The sequence below is a fragment of the Mastigoproctus giganteus genome, chromosome 13 (genome assembly GCF_048544385.1).
Source record: "Mastigoproctus giganteus isolate SK-2022 chromosome 13, ASM4854438v1, whole genome shotgun sequence".
Lineage (NCBI taxonomy): Eukaryota > Metazoa > Arthropoda > Arachnida > Uropygi > Thelyphonidae > Mastigoproctus > Mastigoproctus giganteus.
The window spans coordinates 62,155,645-62,174,952 of NC_143587.1; the positions used below are offsets into that span (position 1 = coordinate 62,155,645).

Sequence of the window (19,308 nt, forward strand, 5' to 3'; positions counted from 1 at the left end):
TAACAAATCTGTTAGCTATTTTGACAGGGTCACTCATGAGCTGCATTTAGGGAATAATTTTGACATTGTTTATTTAGAATTCATCAAAGCATTTGACTCAGTCCCACTTGAGCTTTATACGCTGGATCAGGTTGGAATCACAGGGAAAATCCTTAGATGGAAAGCAGGATAGCTTCAGGGCAGGAGGCAGAGGGTTGTGATAAATGGTTATTCTTCAGATTGGGTTAATGTAAGAAGTGGGGTTTCCCAAGGATCAGTATTAGGATCACTGTTGTTTTTGATTTTCTTAAATGACATTGATGAAGGGACAGAGAGCATGATGTCTAAATTTGCAGATGATGTAAAGATTGATAGAATAGTTAATGATCACTGCCAAGCAGAGCTTCTTCAGAGTGACCTAGATAAACTTCAGGGATGGTCAGAAAAATAGCAGCTATTTTAATCCAGCAAAGTGAAAGGTCTTACACCTGGGAACAGTAACCCCAAAATAACTTATACACTTAGTGGAGTTGAACTAAAGTCAGTAGTGGAAGAAAGGGACTTGGGGGTTACAATACAGCCAGACATGAAGTTCTCTGAGCATTGCAGACAGAGTGTAAAGGGAGGCCCATGGTGATCTATCGAACATTTGTTAGTAGAGATAAGAACTTTATAATTCCACTATATAAGGCTATTGTTAGGCCACACTTGGCATACTGTCTTCAAGTGTGGAGACCATACCTAAATAAAGACATTGAACTTCTTAAAAGGGTTCAGAGACGGGTAACTTGTCTGGCGAGATTGGCAAAAGGGAGTCCATATGAATAAAGACTTCTAATATGTGGGTTGCACAGCCTGGAAACAAGTCACCTTAGAGGAGACTTGATTGAGGTGTTTAAGGCTCTGAGAGGCAAAAGTAAAATGAATATGGATGAAATTTTCACGGTTATAAGTGATTCTAGAATTAGGGACCATAATTTTAAATTACCAGGGGGTGACATTTAGACTGGATTGCAGGAAGTTTTATTTTAGCCAGCGAGTTATAAATTACAGGAATAAGTTACCTACATGAGTGGTAGAGGCTGACAGTTTGGGGAAATTCTAAGGTCAGCTGGATACCTATTGTTGCATAGGTTGTCTATTTCCTTTTTTTTTTATTATTTATTAAGTATTTTGAAGTAAATATTTTTTTCAAGTACCTTGGATGTAGATTAACTAAGGAAGGATTGGGTAAAGAGGAAGTTTATACAAGAATTCATCAAACTAGGAAGATTAGGTCCTTGAGGTTGTCACGGACATTCTCTCAGATAGGTCAGACAAGCCGTACTTTCTACCTGGGAATCTAAACTGCTGATGGAACTGGTATTCGGGTGACACTCAAGTCAAGTGGACCCAGTTTCGGCGGAGTCCAGACGGTCTGTGACAGCCAAATCCTCTGCTTGCACCTTCACGATGGTGGAACCCAGGATTACTGTTAGTAATCCAGGTTACAGGATTACTAACACCAGGAGGTTATCCCAGAATTACTGTTAGTAATCCTGGATATAACCTCCATTCACAAGCAACCAACGTAAGCAGGGGTCAAGGTGTGCCACCCACACCACATGGAGGAATGCTGCCCTTCTGTGTTGCCAAGCAATACTAGGTGGTAGATGGTGCCTCTGTAGCCATTTGGCAGAAGCAGCAGTGTGTAGCACACGCTTCTTGATTAGACCAGGGTTCGAGCCCATGACCACCAAATACGGAGGATGCGGAAAGGTCAGGGAATGACCACCACATATCCCTGGAGCAATATGGCCTTAGTTGCTAATGCTCCTAAAAACCAAATAACAACAACAACAATAGGTGGTAGATGACTCTCATCAACCAGTGCAATACCACCACTTTGCTTATTGGAGGCTTGAAGTGGTGGAACCCATGTTCTGGTCAACCCTTCCCCATCTCTTCCACCATGCAGTATGATTGATGACTTTTGAGGTTATGATGAACATCGTGGCGAGATCCAATCTTCCTTATATTTCGAGGGTAACTCTAACACGGTGTTTACATGCCGGCCGCTAGTTACTACACTGGACCGAACCTATTGGTAACTCTCTAGAAGGCTTCCAGATTAGCTAGTGTATAATGTTGCTACCTCTACTCTGCCAGATAGTGACTGGAGAGAGTCCGAGTAGTGTGTATGTGGGGGGCATTGTCGAGGCCATGTTATGTCAAGGATCTGGGTATATTCTTACCATATGTATGCCATATCCAAAAATTTCATTACTTCATACAGCATGTCCCACCTACTTTCATGCAGCATGTACCGCCTACTTACCATTGAATACACCATGAATTGTCAAACTAATAGAGTAAGCTTATCTGCGAAAAGATCTAAATCTCCCAAACACTTCCTAATTCATTTCACAAATATACGTGGTCTCAATTCTAATCTCAATGATGTCCATTTCCACTTGCAGTCTGCCAAACCCCATATACTTTTTCTGACAGAATCTCAGTTATCAGTTGATTCAACTACTGCTCATCTCAGTTGCCCAAATTATTTGCTGTATGATTCCTTTCGCCTTAAAGGTGGTACTTGTGCATATGACCATTCTGATATTCCCTGTCAGTGACTTGGTAATTTGGAATCTCCTCTTTTTGATCTTGGTTTTCTCTTTCTCTCTCGGTGTTACTTTTCTTCCAAACAGCTGTTCACTCTTTACAAATCGCAAATCTGCCCTACCATGGAATAATGTTCCCACATCTGGGGTGGTGCCCCCAAAATCTCTCTCAGGCTTCTTGATTCCATTCAGAAGAGGGCAGTTAGGTTAATTAATGATTCATCTCTAACAGAGTCTCTCCACTCACTGTCTCATAGACATACTGTTTCTGCTGCTTGCCTCTTCTACAGATATTTCCATAGGCACTGTTCTTCTGAATTATCTTCTATAATTCCCGTTCTCTCTTTCAAAACAGTCCGAATACATGCCGCCACCAGCCAACATCCATTTAGTGTCTAACTTCAAACTCACAGAACTAACTTTTCATCGTCCTCGTTTATTCATTCAATGAACTGCTGTTTTCTGGAACAACCTTCCGTCATACATATTTCCTGAAAATTACAGTCTACAGAAGTTCAAGTCTAGTGTCAACAAATATCTTCTTTCGTCTTCTCAACCTCCAACCCAAGCACTGTACTAAGTACTATATGCTCTAATACCTCTCGTGTTTGGGGTTTACATAAAAAAAAAAAAAATCTTAGTGCCCTAAACTCTATATGGTGGGACAAAAATATCTCCCGTAGAATGAAAAGAAAAAAAAACATTAGATGGTCATTAGTGGAATTGGTACTTTAGTACAGATGTGAGGTGTGGATACTGAAAGAGGGTGACAAAAAGAAGCTTAGAGCCCTACAGATGGACTACCTATGTTGGAGTGCTAGGGTTCCTAGGCTAGAGAGGATAACAAATGAGGAAATAAAAAGACATATGCACGCAGATAAAGATGTTATAGAATGAATAGAAAATAGGAGGCTGAGATTGTTTGGATATCTGCTGCACATGAATGAAGTGAGATGGCCTAAAATTATATATGAGTGGATACCACAAGGGAAGAGAAGGCAAGAATACCCTAGAAAAACATGGAAGGAAGGTGCACTATCAGCCATGAGAAAGAGAAATTTGAAAGCTGAAGATGCCCATGTCCAGTGATTTAGGAAAATGGGAACGACAAGGTGGCGATCTGCCATATTAAGTTGAACATAGATAGTTAGATTAAGTATTTATTTTATTTTATTTTTTTATTATTATTATTTTACTATTTTTTTTTTTTTTTGGCTGGTGCAGCATAAGCCATAGGCTTCCTTGGGGGGGGGGGGGGTGAGAACTTAATACTAAGTTCTCACCCACCCCAAATTGCCCTGGATTTTCCCAGTTGTGGCTGTCAATATGTGGGCATCCTACATTAGAAGGAGATCTAATTAAGGTTTATAAGGCCCTGAGAGAGTATAGTAAAGTCAACAAAGGAGAAATTTTCATGGTGTAAATAAGGCTAGAACCATCTGGCATAAATTAAAATCAAGAAGCAAATTTTATAGATTAGATTATAGTAAGTTTTCCTTTAAAATAATGCAAGTTGTTAATTATTGGAAAAGTTGTCTTCCTAGGGTATTTGAGGCTGATGATTTGTGGAAATTCAAAGGTCTGCAGTATCAGTGCCTATAGGAAGAAGGAAACGCACAGGGCAGATTTTTCTTTTACTAGCACAGCAAAAGCCAGCGTCTCCCTTGCACCATTATGGCTAATACTAAAATATTAAGACAGGGAGGAGTAACTGTGAGAACAAATTCCTGATCTGCTTTTAAGCCATTGCAGTATACATTTGGCCTGTGCTGAGGTTAACCATTATTGTTTTGAACAATTTTCAGGGAACTGTTATATTATTGTGCCATTCATGCTATACAAGCTGCATGACATGGAGTCCCCTCCATTATAAGCTATATCAATCTTTGATCATTAGTGACTTTTTTATAATAAAATCAGTCACTCCCAATAACTGATCGCTACTGGCACTACATATTTTCTTTTAGCGGATTTAATTACTACACTTTATAAGCCTGGTTTCATGGCATCCACTAATAATAATAATAAAAACAACAGTACTTTACTAGACTGTTCTTATATATTTTTATTTATTTTTTTTTTAGTGCTGTTTGTGACACAATCATTTTCTTATTTCTTGGAATGGTTTTGGTAAATGATCTTCATATTTGGCATACAGGTTTTATACTATGGGCTACATTGCTTTGCCTTGTATACAGATTTATAAGTAAGTATTTTACTAAATTCTTAAAATAAATGATAAATAAAATGTTTATATAATATCAATTTTCATATTGTTTTCTAGCTGTACCATTATTTGTATTAGTAGTGGCAAATTATTCAAGAAAGCAAGCTTATAAAGCACCAGCCTAAAAAAAAAAAATAAATAAAACTTCCTACATCACCTATCCATCCCGTCCAGTAACTTGCTTAATCCTTTCTTGAATTTATTCAAGCTACCCACTTTCACACAACAGACGGGAACTTATTCCAACAATCAGCTACCTGCTGGCTGAAGGCAAACTGTTGCATATCTATCCTGCAACCATCCTTTCTCAATTTGAATTTATGTCTCCTCATGTGAAGTCTGAGAAAGAGGAAGAATGTTGTCAGCATTGAGCTTACTTAATGTGTTCATAACTTTAAACACCTCAAATAGATCACCTCATAGATGGCTGGTTTCAAGATGCTGCAGTTTGCAGAACTACAGCCGTTCTTGGTAAGATCACCCTTTTGTTCTCCTCACCAATATCTGAACCTTTTAAAGTAGATCTAAAGCTTACCCTGATTACTGTCCTTACCATCTTGGGCAGATTGGCTAAGAAGTGGCAACTGAAGTTTAACCTTGACAAATGCAAAGTACTGCATATGGGTAGAAGTAACCCCAGAGAAACGTACCGTGTGGTACTACACTTAAGGTAGTAGAAAATGAAAAAGACCTGGGAGTAATTGTGCAGGCAGATATGAAGTTTTCTGAGCAATGCAGACAGGCGGCCAGGGCAGGTCATGGGGTTTTGTCAATGATATATAGGAATTTTGCTAGCAGGGAAAGGGAGGTGATTGTCCCTCTGTATAAGGCAATGGTCAGGCCACGCCTTGAGTACTGCATACAGGTCTGGAGGCCTCATTTTAGGAAGGACGTAGATTTACTTGAGCATGTACAGAGAAGGGCAACAAGATTGGTGAGGGGAATGAAGGGATCCTCTTATCAAGAGAGGCTTAAATTCTGCAAATTGCAGTGGCTGGAGACTAGGCACCTGCGCGGTGATCTGATTGAGGTGTATAAGGCCTTGAATGGGTTCAGCACGCTGAATTCTGATGGGAATTTTAAATTTATGCCCCTTAGTATTTGAATTTATGCCCCTAGGGGCATAAATTCAAATTAAGAAAGGACAGATGTAGAATAGATGTGCGGAAATTTGCCTTTAGCCAGCGGGTGGTTAATTGCTGGAACAAACTTCCATCTGTTGTTATGGAAGTTGATAGGTTGAATAAATTTAAGGAGGAACTGGACAGGCATTTGGAGAGAATGGTGTGATTTTTTTTTTTTTTTTTTTTTTTTTTTGGCTGATGCTGCATAAGCTCATACATTTGCTTTCTTGCATCACATGCCACTACTACTACTACTACTACTACTACACTGGCAACCTTTGTATCATCTGCAAAGCTAGACATTAGTCTGATATATCTCCATCAGTAGCATTAATAAATATAAAAAACAACAGTAGACCCAGTACTAAATCCAGGGAGACTCCACAAATAACATTAGTCCATGAAGAGCAGTGTCCATTAATAACCACTCTGTCTTCTACTGCTCAACCATCCCTTTATCCATACCAGTAACTTGTGCTTATTGCCACACTGCTCCAGTTTGTACAGCAGCCTTTTATGTGCAACAGTATCAAAAGCTTTCCTGAAATTCAAGTATATGATATCAAAATTATTTTTTGCATCCACTTCCTTTGTTACTACATTATATTGTCCAGTCAGATTGATCTGACAAGATTGCCCCTTTACAAATCCATGCTGTGATTGCAGTATAATTTCATTACTGTCTAGATGGCCTTGCATTACTCCTTTAACCAATGACTCCATTAGTTTCACCAGAACAGAATTTAAAGTCTGTAATTACTCATGTCACCTTTTGATTCCCCTTTGTTAATTGATGGTACATTTGCACATCTCCAGGCTGTAGGGACCATCCCTGAATCCAAAGATTATTTTATAATTATGGCTAAGGGCTTGCTTACCCCCTTTGCTGCCTCCCTTAATATAACTGGATAGATACCAACCACCCTGGTTGTCTCTTTTATGTTTAGTTTCAACAAATTCTTTTCCACTCAGTTATCACAAAACTTTTGGCATCCTATTCAATTAAGAATTCCCCACATGTTAATGTAGATGATGTGAAATACAGTGGTACCTCGGGTCACGAACTTAATTCGTTCTTTGACTCCGTTTGCGAACCGAAATGTTCGCGAACATTTTGAAACAATTTTTCCCATTGAAATTAATGCAAATCCAATTCATCCGTTTGCCTGCCCCAGAAACATATTGTTTTTTGACTTTTTTATGGATTTATGTGTGGCAAAAATATATAATATAAAATATACAGTATAACTTTACCTTTGTGGTTGATAGTTGCTGGCACAGGTAGATGGTAGAGGAGGAGGAGGAGGAAGACTACTCCTTTGAAGGAGAGTCCCATTCCATAATAACGTCGGGCATTTCTGGTGTTTTTTCTCTTGTTTGTATCCTGGGAAGTGGTTTGATTGCTGGCTCGGTGGCTGGTGTTTTCACAAGATAATGATCCAGAGACATTTGTCTTTTTCTTTGTTGGATAATTTTCCGAAAATGCGACATCACATTGTCATTTAAAATGTCCACTGCTCTGCTGGTCAGTTTTGTTAGGGTGATGCTTCTCAATGAAAACCTGCACTTCACTCCACTTGCTACAAATTTCTTTGATCTCAGCACTTGAAACATGTACCACCTCTTCCTTCTCCTCTCCTGAGTGCTCCTCCTGCATAACTTTCATCTGTTCACATTGCAACTCAACAAGTTCTTCTGTGTTGAGTTCTTGTCTGTGGTCCTCCACCAGCTCCACCACATCTTCCTCGTTGACCTCCAAGCCCAAACTCTTGCCAATGGTCACAATCTTGTTTACTAGAGTTACATCTGTCTCCTCGAAGTCCCTATCAGGCACACAACCTGGCCAAAGTCTCCTCCAGGCAGATTGAAACGTGCGGTTAGAGATATTATTCCATGCCTTGTGAATGAGGTTTATGCAGTGAAGGATATGGAAGTGATCCTTCCAAAAATCACGCAGGGTCGTTGGTCACCTGGAAACACCTGGAAAAAAGAGCCTTTGTATATAACTTCTTGAAGTTGGAAATTACTTGCTGGTCCATGGGCTGGATGAGAGGAGGCAGAAATCTGACTTTTATGAAGTTGTATTCAACATCAAGGTCTTCTTCCATACTTGGAGGATGGGCAGGAGCATTGTCCATAACCAGCGGACACTTAAGGGGCAAATTATTTTCCTCAAGGTATTTCTTGACAGTTGGCATAAAAACTTCAGTCAACCACTCCATAAAAAGTAATCTTGTTACCCAAGCCTTGCTATTCACTCTCTACAATACCAGAAGTTTACCCTTTAGCACTTTATTGCGTTTAAAAGTGTGCGGATTTTCAGAGTGGTAAACTAAAAGAAGCTTAATCTTACAATCCCCACTTGCTGTTGTTGTTGTTGTTATTTGGTTTTTAGGAGCATTAGCAACTAAGGCCATATTGCTCCGGGATATGCGGTGGTCATTCCCTGACCTTTCCGCATCCTCCGTATTTGGTGGTGACGGGCTTGAACCCCGGTCTAATCAAGAAGCGTGTGCTATGCACTGCTGCTCCTTCCCACCTGGCTACGGAGGCACCTCCCCACTTGCATTAGCGCACAATAAAAGTGTAAGCCTGCCCTTCATTGGTTTGTGGCCAGGCAGTGACTTTTCCTCTTGGGTTATGTAGGTCCTTCTTGGCATTTTTTTCCAAAAAAGGCCTGTTTCATCACAATTAAAAACTTGATTTGTTACATAACCTTCAGAGTTGATAAACTTTGCAAATTACTCCACATAGGCATCTACTGCTTTTTTGTCCGAACTAGCTGCCTCTCCAAGCCTAACAACACTGAATTCCAGTTCATCGACAAAACTTTTTGAACCAGCCCCTACTTGCTTTAAATTCGTCAATGCTAGCATCACTTGTATTCGGCGTTTTCGCCACTAAATCACCGTGCAAAAGTAAAGCCTTCTCGCATATTAGGGCCTCGCTAACACTATTTCCAGCAAGCTTCTTTTCATTAATGCAAACTAACAATAAATTTTCTACTTCTTCTAACACTTGACACCTTTGCTTCATTAACATAGCCACTCCTTTAGCTACATCAGCCGTCTTTAGCGCATCTTTGTTCTTTAAGATAGTACAGATCGTAGATTTAGCCATGTTGTACTGCTTGGTGAGATCAGAAACACGAAGACCATTCTCATGTTTAGTTATTATTTCCTTCTTCGTTTCTACTGTAATATGCTTAGGCTTCTTTACGTAACTGTCACTAACACTTTTTCACTTTCTTGGGAGCCATAATGAGGGTTAATTTAATGCAAAAAGCAAAAAAAAATTGTATCAAGAACAATGCAACAACAAACAATGTTCACAGCGTGCAAACCTGAGTACAACTGATGCTGTTCGTGAGCCAAAAATATGGCACCAAAGCCATGTTTGTGCGTTCGTACGCCGAGGCATTGTTCGCGGGTCGAGTCAAAATTTGTTCGGAAATTGTGTTCGTGGGCCGATTTGTTTGTGACTAGAGGTGTTCGTGACCCGAGGTACCACTGTACCTATTCAGTTTGCCAGTAATCTGAGGAGGATTATTAACAGTTAAACCACTGACAGCAAGTGGACTGATGTGATTTCCTCTACTATTAACATATAAAGAAATCTTTTCTGCTTTTTATTTGCATTAATTTTCCAGAGACTTCTCTTAATCTGCCTTAACTTGACTATCCTCCTTTGTGACTTGATTGCAGACTAGTTTATATCTACCACACATATATATGATCTGTTAAGTTATATGAATCTCATGCATTTTTCTTCTCTGCCACAAGTCTCTGGTTCATTTGGCATTTATTTAGGTCTAATTTTGAACAGTATTTCTTAATTGGTATGAAAAGCCTAATTGGTTTTATGATTACTTCCTTGACTGCTTCCCATTTAGAATTGGCAACATTATGAGTTGGTCCCATTGCATAGAATTTAAAAACCATCTCAGATCACTGGAGTCACCCTTATGAAAACTAAAGTTCTCTCCTTTACTCTTGAGAGTAGTTATGTTCTTCTTTATACCCCAATATGAATTAAGAATATTTATTATTAATCATATCAATCATTAATCATATTTAGCAGTAACAAGCATGAATCCTGGTGCATTGAAAGGGTGTGTGTTACTGCATTCTTGCTCCTTACCACTTGGCTATGTCAGACTCATCGCAGGGATAAAGAGGTGATTACTATATTGTATAAAGCAATGGTCAGTCCTCACCTTGAGTACTGAATGCAAGTCTGGAGGCCTCATTTTAGGAATGATGCTGATCTATTGGAATGGGTGCAGAGGGCAATGAAATTAGTGAGGGGAACAAAAGGGTGGCCCTACCAGAAAGGCTTCAGCTTTGCAACCTCAGTGCCTGGAGACTAAGCACCTGCGAAGAGATCTGATCAAGGTGTTTAAGGCTTTGAATGGATCAAGCAACCTCAATACTCAGTACTAATGGTATTCTTCCTCCAGTTTAGACTACATATATGAGGGGACATAAATTCAAATTGAAGAAGGATAGTTATAGGATAGATGTGGGGAAGTTTCCTTCAGCCAGCGGATGGTTGATTGTTGGAACAAACTTTCATCTATTGTTGTGGAAGTGGGCAGTTTGAATAAATTCAAGGAAGGACTAGTCTTAATTATTGGAAGGGTGGGCAGGTTACATGATTTTTTTTTTTTTACTATTAATAATAATAAATAATAATAGATGCAGAGGGAGAGTGAGCTCTGATTAGGATTAGCCATATAGCACAAGGATTCATAGGCTTTTGCTGTGCTGCCCAAAAAAAAAGAAAGAAGAAAATACAAATTATGCACTTTCTTCCTCATCTAGGTAACTATCCAGCTGACGTTTGAATTTTTTTCAAGCTGACACCATCAACTACCTGCAGAGGCAAGTTGTTCCAATAATCAAAAACTCACCGGCTAAAAGAAAACCTATAATCTGGTTTAAACCTCCTCCCCTATGTTTTGAATTTATGGCCACTAGTTCTGGAATTCTTTATAACAGTGAAAATTTTCCCTTCATTCATTTTGCTAACCCCTCTCTGAGCCTTATCAACCTTAATCTGGTTCCCTCTAAGGTACCTGGTAAGTTACCCATCTTTAGAACCTTTCAAGAAGTTAAATGCCTTTTTTCAGTTGAAGTCTCCATACTTGGACACAGTATTCCAAATGTGGTCTTACAATTGCCTTATACAGTGAGATTATGATCTCCATATCTCTACAGAATATTGTTTGATCCTATCAATGGTTTATCAAACCATTGATAGGATCCCCATGAGCTTTCCTGGTTTCCTGCTTACACTGCTTGGAAGATTTCATCTGCTTGTATCATAACTGTCAGATCTGTTTCTTCCGTCAATGTTTTTAATTCAATTCCACAAAGTGTATAAGTTATTTTGAGGTTGCTATTCCCGAAGTGCAAGATCTTGCATTATGCTGCATTAAAACATAGCTGCCACTTTTTTGACCATTCTTGTTGCCTGTTAAGTCATCCTGAAGGAGTGCTAATTGACACTGAACATTAATGACTCTCCCAATAGTTACGTTGTCTGCAAATTTTGACATCACACTTTCTATCCTTTTGTTGATGTTGTTTATGAAAATCAGAAACAACAATAGTCCAAGAAATGATCCCCTAGAGCCACCCTCTTATGACATTACACCACTCTGAAGAATCCATTAATGAAGACCCTCTGTCTTTTGCCTTACAGCTACCTGACAATCCACCTTAGAATTTTTCTAGTAATCCCAACATGTTCCAGCTTATACAGTAACCTCTCATGAGGGACTGTGTGAAATGCTTTGCTAAAATTTAAATAAACTATGTCAACATCTAGCTAATGAGTAACTGTGTCAAAATAGCTTACCAGGTTAGTTAAACATGATTTTCCCTTAACAAAACCAGGTTGTGTCCTTCAGAATGCCATTTCTAGCGAAATGTCCCTGGATTGAAATGACATTTTCCCTACTACTGAAGTTAGACTAGCAGATCTGTAGTTGCCAACTTCACACTTAGAACTACGTGTATCTATTGGTGATACATTAACACTTCTCCAACCCAAAGGAATGTCTTCCGAGTACAAATATCTCTTCATAATTAACCTCACTTGTTCAATATGATCTCTGGCTGCCTCCCCGAAAATTGCTGTATTGTATTCCCTCAGCATGAATTGTTGAGGAGGCTTCCACCCTGCAGTGGGTTGATAATGGCTGCACTTTACTTTTATGTGCAATTAACTCCAAGTGATTTTCTTGCCTTTATGCTCAAAAGTTTCTCTAATAAACAGTCATCTGTAATTCAAAATCACTAATTTCATATTGCTCAGATGGCAGATAAAATTTTGTTCTATTCAGTACTTTACATATTTATTGAATATAGTAATACCTTCAATAAATAAAAAGAAACATCATTTATTGAATTAGCATACCAGCCTATAAAATTATATGTCAGCCAACACACACACACACACACACACACACACACACACAAGTACAATTTGAGAGACAGGTTGGCATAGAAACACTGGCAACTCTCTCCAGTGACTGACCACAAATCAATAAAGAATACTATTATGATTATATATGATGCCACTAAATAGAAGAGCAAGTAACATCATATATAATCATAATAGTATTCTTTATTGATTTGATTTGTTACCTTTCTGCATATGTAAAGGCTCCACTGGTTTCTGTTTTGGATCTCCTAGTTGATCGTATATACTTAGGATTAACTCAAATTAATAGCATAGCTTAATTTGCGGTACTCACCTTTTTATATAATCTGCAGTTGATGTGTTGAGATAGGATAAAATGGTAGTTGAGTTTAAAAATTGGAATTAATATGATACGTTTGAATTTTGGAAACGGAGTTTAAAATATGCTCAAGGAAATAGAAGTGCACATCTTCATCCTTGGTTGTCATGAATTAAAAGTTGAAATGATAAAGCTAGGAAAGTTAAACTGAGGAGGCCAAGAGCCATAACAAATTGGCTTTCGTTGTTAACGTCTTCAGTTGGCGATAGTGGGAGGGAGTGAACGCGTGTATTTAAAAGACTCTATATTCCCGTGATTCTCTTTGATACATGTGGTAATCTCAGGTGCATGAGATTCCAAGCTGGTGAGAGGTTATAGGGTAGTTTGGCATTTAATACATTAAATTTAGAATGATGACAAAACCACTCCATGATAAGGGCTTCATACTGAAAAATTTTAAAACTAGATTTTAATTTAATGATATGGATGGCTGAATCAACTAAAGGGGGTGTGGTTGTGGGCTTGTACATGTAACGTGAGTTCTGCATTTGATTGTCCTGTTCTAAAGCTATTGTAGTGGTAATATGCATGTGTGTGTGTGTGTGTGTGTGTGTGTGATGTTTTTGTGGGGCCATATTTAGAGGTTGTACTACCAATGTAGCATGCATTACAGTTTTGTTGACATTTAATTAGATAAATGATATTGTTCATGTCGCTGATTTGATATTTATGTGTGTCTTTATATGAATTAAACATTGATCCTAGTTTATTATATGTTGAAAATATGAGAGTGATGTCTGTACCGGTAAATGATCGACGGAACTGTCTAGCAAGATCACTGTGGTAAGGAATAACAACATGTGTGTTATTGTGTGTAATGTGTTTGGATGGTTTGTTGATATTATTTTGGACGGTGGTGATAATTTGTTGGATTAACTGAAGAGGATATTTTCTGGATATGAATTTTTCTGTAAGGTATTGGAGTTCGTTGGATAGGTCTTCTTGTGTAGAACTGTATTTGATGGCATTATAAATTTGATTATAGAGGACAGCTTTTTTTGTACTAAGTGGATGGTGTGACTCGAAATGTAAATATTTCCCGGTATGGGTATTTTTTCTGTAAATTCTAGTTCTGAGTTTAGTATCTGTTTTATATATGGTGAGATTAAGGAAATTAATCTGTCCGTTTTTCTTCTAATTCGAGGGTAAATTTTAATCTGTCGTGCATTGAATTAAATTTAATAAAAAGGTTATCAATTATGGTTTTGTCTCCTGTGATAAGGATGTCATCTGCGTATCGGGTATATAATTTAATCTCTGGAGGGAGAGGTTGTAAAATTTGATTTTCTATGGAGGCTAGGTATATTTCGGATGGGGGGGGGGGCTGAGATTCCCAATCCCATAGGTAAACCATATATTTGTTGGTATATCTGATTGTGGAACTGGAAATATTTAGCATCTAATAAAAATGATGTAAGTTCTAATATACTATTGATTGAGAGAGAGGTGTGGTTGGTTAAGGTGCTATCATCCATTAGGAAATTACGTAAACCTTGTAGTGTAGATGGCAGGTGTACATTAGTGTATAAAGAAACTACATCGAAAGATGCTAAAATGTCTTTATCGGAGATTGTAATTTCAAAAGCTTGGGTGGTGTTATTAATTTTATATTTCGAAAATCTTGTAAGGGGGAAAATGATCTTAACAAGAAAGGAGGATAAATTGGCAAAAGCTGATTTATTGAAGGAGATTATTGGTCTTAGTAGGTGGTTGGATTTGTGTAGTTTGGTAATGCCAAACATGTGGGGTATGATATTATTTTGTATTCCGATTTTTTGTAAAGTGTGTAAGGTGATTTCTTTATTTGTCCTTAATTTTCTTAAGATAATGTCAAGTTTATTTTTGTGTTTGGATATGTTGTACGTATTATCGGGTTTGTATGTATCCTGGTCAGATAGGATTTGTTTCATTTTGTCGATATATGTATTTTTATTAAGAATCACTATGGTATCGCCTTTGTGGGCTTTCTGTGTAATAACATGTGGATTATTTTGTATTTTCTGTATGTCTTTTAGCTGTTGTTTATTTATATTAGTTGGGATTGGAATTTTGAATTAAGGATGGAATTGGCCTGATGTGTTATATGCCATTTGTCTGGGTGGTTGTTCAGTTTGGTCTGAAGTTCTATGATGCATTCTTTGGAGGGGTATTGGTTATCTTTTATAGCAAAATTAAATCCGTATTCAAGGCCAGCGAGTTCAGTAGTGGTAAAGGGTTGTGAGGAAATGTTTACTGTAGAAGTTTTTGAAGGGGTGTGAGTTTTTTGTGTAAGAATGTTCCATTTTTTGATGTGTCTTTGTTTGATATCTTTTACAGCGGCTTTTATACGTATTTCATTATATGTGGTGAATTCTCTCCAGATCTGGGGTGTCATCTTTCTTTTTAGACTAAATCTTAAATGATGTATTTGAGATAGTAGTTGATGTTTTTTATTGTATCTTTTTTGCAGTTCTTTCCGTACAATGTTAATACAGGTTTGGTGAAAAATGAAACAAATCCTATCTGACCAGGATACATACAAACCCGATTATACGTACAACATATCCAAACACAAAAATAAACTTGACATTATCTTAAGAAAATTAAGGACAAATAAAGAAATCACCTTACACATTTTACAACAAATCGGAATACGGAATAATATCATACCCCACATGTTTTGGTATTACCAAACTACACAAACCCAACCACACACTAAGACCAATAATCTCCTTCAATAAATCAGCTTTTGCCAATTTATCCTCCTTTCTTGTTAAGATCATTTCCCCCCTTACAAGATTTTCGAAATATAAAATTAATAACACCACCCAAGCATACTTTTGAAATTACACTCTCCAATAAAGACTTCTTAGCATCTTTCGATGTAGTTTCTTTATACACTAATGTACACCTGCCATCTACACTACAAGGTTTACGTAATTTCCTAACGGATGATAGCACCTTAACCAACCGTACCTCTCTCTCAATCAATAGTATATTAGAACTTACATCATTTTTATTAGATGCTAAATATTTCTGGTTCCACAATCAGATATACCAACAAATATATGGTTTACCTATGGGATTGGGAATCTCAGCCCCCACTATCCGAAATATACCTAGCCTCCATAGAAAATCAAATTTTACAACCTCTCCCTCCAGAGATTAAATTATATACCCGATACGCAGATGACATCCTTATCACAGGAGACAAAACCATAATTGATAACCTTTTTATTAAATTTAATTCAATGCACGACAGATTAAAATTTACCCTCGAATTAGAAGAAAAACGGACAGATTAATTTCCTTAATCTCACCATATATAAAACAGATACTAAACTCAGAAATAGAATTTACAGAAAAAATATCCATACCGGGAAATATTTACATTTCGAGTCACACCATCCACTTAGTACAAAAAAAGCTGTCCTCTATAATCAAATTTATAATGCCATCAAATACACAAGAAGACCTATCCAACGAACTCCAATACCTTACAGAAAAATTCATATCCAGAAAATATCCTCTTCAGTTAATCCAACAAATTATCACCACCGTCCAAAATAATATCAACAAACCATCCAAACACATTACACGCAATAACACACATGTTGTTATTCCTTACCACAGTGATCTTGCTAGACAGTTCCGTCGATCATTTACCGGTACAGACATCACTCTCATATTTTCAACATATAATAAACTAGGATCAATGTTTAATTCATATAAAGACACACATAAATATCAAATCAGCAACATGAACAATATCGTTTATCTAATTAAATGTCAACAAAACTGTAATGCATGCTACATTGGTAGTACAACCTCTAAATATGGCCCCACAAAAACATCAAACACACGCACATATTACCACTACAATAGCTTTAGAACAGTACAATCAAATACAGATCTCACATTACATGTACATGCCCACAACCACACCCCCTTAGTTGATTCAGCCATCCCTCTCATTAAATTAAAATCTAGTTTTAAAATTTTTCAGTACGAAACCCTTATCATAGAGTGGTTTCGTCATCATTCTAAATTTAATGTATTAAATGCCAAACTACCCTATAACCTCTCACCAGCTTGGAATCTCATGCACCTGAGATTACCACATGTATCAAAGAGAATCACGGGAATATAGAGTCTTTTAAATACATGCATTCTCTTCCTCCCACTATCGCCAACTGAAGACGTTTACACCGAAAGCCAATTTGTTATGGCTCTTAGCCTCCTCAGTTTAACTTTCCTAGCTTTATCATTTCAACTTTTAATTCATGACAACCAAGGATGAAGATGTGCACTTCTATTTCCTTGAGCATATTTTAAACTCTGTTTCCAAAATTTAAACATATCTATATTAAATCCAATTTTTAAACTTAACTATCATTTTATCCTATCTCAACATGTCAATTGCAGATTATATAAAAAGAGTACCGCAAATTAAACTATGCTATTAATTTGAGTCAATTTAAATCGGTACTTTAAGAATTCTACAATTTATCTAATTGTACTTAGGATTATTAAAGATTATTATATTTGGATTTACTAAATTTTTATGAATTTGTATGAATCCTTTCCTTAAATAAAAAACACACACATACATGTAGATTTGATTCCACACAGCCAAAGTAAAATTTTATAACTGTTATTAAACATATATTTTTACAACTGTGCCCCCGAAACACTGAGTTCTCTCTCTTTCTCTTTTCAAATAATATCCCAGAGATTTCACATTCATTATTGTGAATTCTTTAAGAAGAATAGTTATATATTTTAAATTCTCCAATATAAAATTATCTTTTTTCTCTGAAGCACATTCACTGTTGTTCTCTCTCTCTCTCTCTCTCTCTCTCTCTCTCTCTCTCTCTCTCTCTCTCTCTCTCTCTCTCTCTCTCAAATTCATTGTGTACATACAGGTGACTTGAAGATGCACAGCACCTATTATCAAGTGTATCTTATTATTTTTTTTTTCAGCAATGTAAATAAAATGGATTGCATGTGCACCTGTAATACAAGTTACACTTATGTGAATTGAATTCTTCTTAATTCTGTATATGATTGTTGGGGATAGAATAGAAATGTAAAATCAAAAGGTGCTGTATACTGTAAATTTTTGTTTTTAGCTCTGTTCAATTTCATTATGATGTTTTTGGTTTAGGCAGTCTTTTTGAATTAGACAAGCTATTTGTAAGTTGTTGGACACAATTCGACTTCAGATTTCATTGTAGACTTATTTCAAATAATCTGTACAAAAATGCATTTAAACTCTTATATTGTTGGTCAGGAAATAGTAATGTATATGTAGTAATGTAGTAATGACTTTGAAATGTATCACATTTTGAACAACCCAATATCGAATTAACAAGGATATTCTGTATTACCATAAAAATTGGAATTACACTTGAGTATTTTTTTTTTTTTTAACATTAGTAATGCTTGTTTTCAGCCCTGTACAGTACTTTTACCAAGAATGATGAATTATGATAGCATGGCATATAGTTTCTTGTGTTTGATGCTAAATAGTTTATTATTCATTAGCTGTTCATTAATCCAGGGAATCTGTCCTTTGTCTCTGTATAGTTCTTCTCTGTCTTATAACGATACACTGATATTATGGCATTTATCATATTGTATCATTATATTATATTATATTAATTTTATCTCATTTTATCATATTTTGCTAACATACTTTAATAAGAGCATTTGAAATGTATATCTTATTAAAATTCAATATTTTTAATATCATTCATTTTTATAATCATAAATACATTATAATTTTACACATTCCTTATGAAATAAAACATTCTAAAAACACTTTTTCAAACCATAATTAATTTTATTTAATTGAAGGTAACATATTAATAATTTACAAATTATTATTTTTACTTTTGTTTTCAGCTGTTTTCTTTTTAACTTTCCTTGCAAATAAATTTGAAAGAGTGCATATCATTAATATGGAGGAGCAGTTCATCATGGTAAGTATCATTATAGCTTTAATAGCATACATTAGCATTAGCATTAGTAGAGACATATGATGCAAGAAAGCAAGCTTATGCAGCATCAGCCAAAAAAAAAAAAAAAAAACCACTCCCATTTCACCCCTCCGTTCATTCGAAATACCTGTGTCCAGCTGAGCCTTAGATTTATTTAAGCTATCAACTTCCACAAAAAGGGATGGAAATCTGTTCCACCAACCAACTACCCGCTAGCTAAAGGGAAATTTCCGCACGTCTATCCTACGTCTATCTTTCCTCAATTTGAATTTATGCCCTCTCAGGTGAACAAGAGGAAGAATCCCATCGGCATTGAGCATGCTCAAACCATTCAAGGCTTTATACACCTCTATCAGATCACCTCTCCAGTGCCTAGTCTCCAGACACTGTAATTTGCAAAACTTAAGCCTTTCTTCGTAAGAGCAACCCTTTGTTCCATTCACTAATCTTGTAGCACTTCTCTGTACTCATTCCAGCAGCTCTACATCCTTCTTGAAATGAGGTCTCCAGACCTGTATACAGTACACAAGGTGTGTCCTGACCATTGCCCTATACAAGGGAATAATCACCTCCTTATCCCTCCCAG

General features: G+C 36.8%; 1 protein-coding gene across 4 annotated transcripts in view; it reads left to right on the top strand.

Moving 5' to 3' along the window:
• The window catches only part of LOC150076113 (Na(+)/H(+) exchanger beta-like), a 493,086-nt gene that overhangs the window by 400,813 nt on the left and 72,965 nt on the right, over positions 1–19,308 (top strand). For all 4 annotated transcript variants that reach the window (XM_090387862.1, XM_090387861.1, XM_090387863.1 and 1 more), the window contains 2 exons: positions 4,667–4,788; positions 18,628–18,704. In XM_090387862.1, the coding sequence (XP_090243988.1) occupies positions 4,667–4,788; positions 18,628–18,704 (199 nt within the window). The remainder of the gene's footprint in view (positions 1–4,666; positions 4,789–18,627; positions 18,705–19,308) is intronic.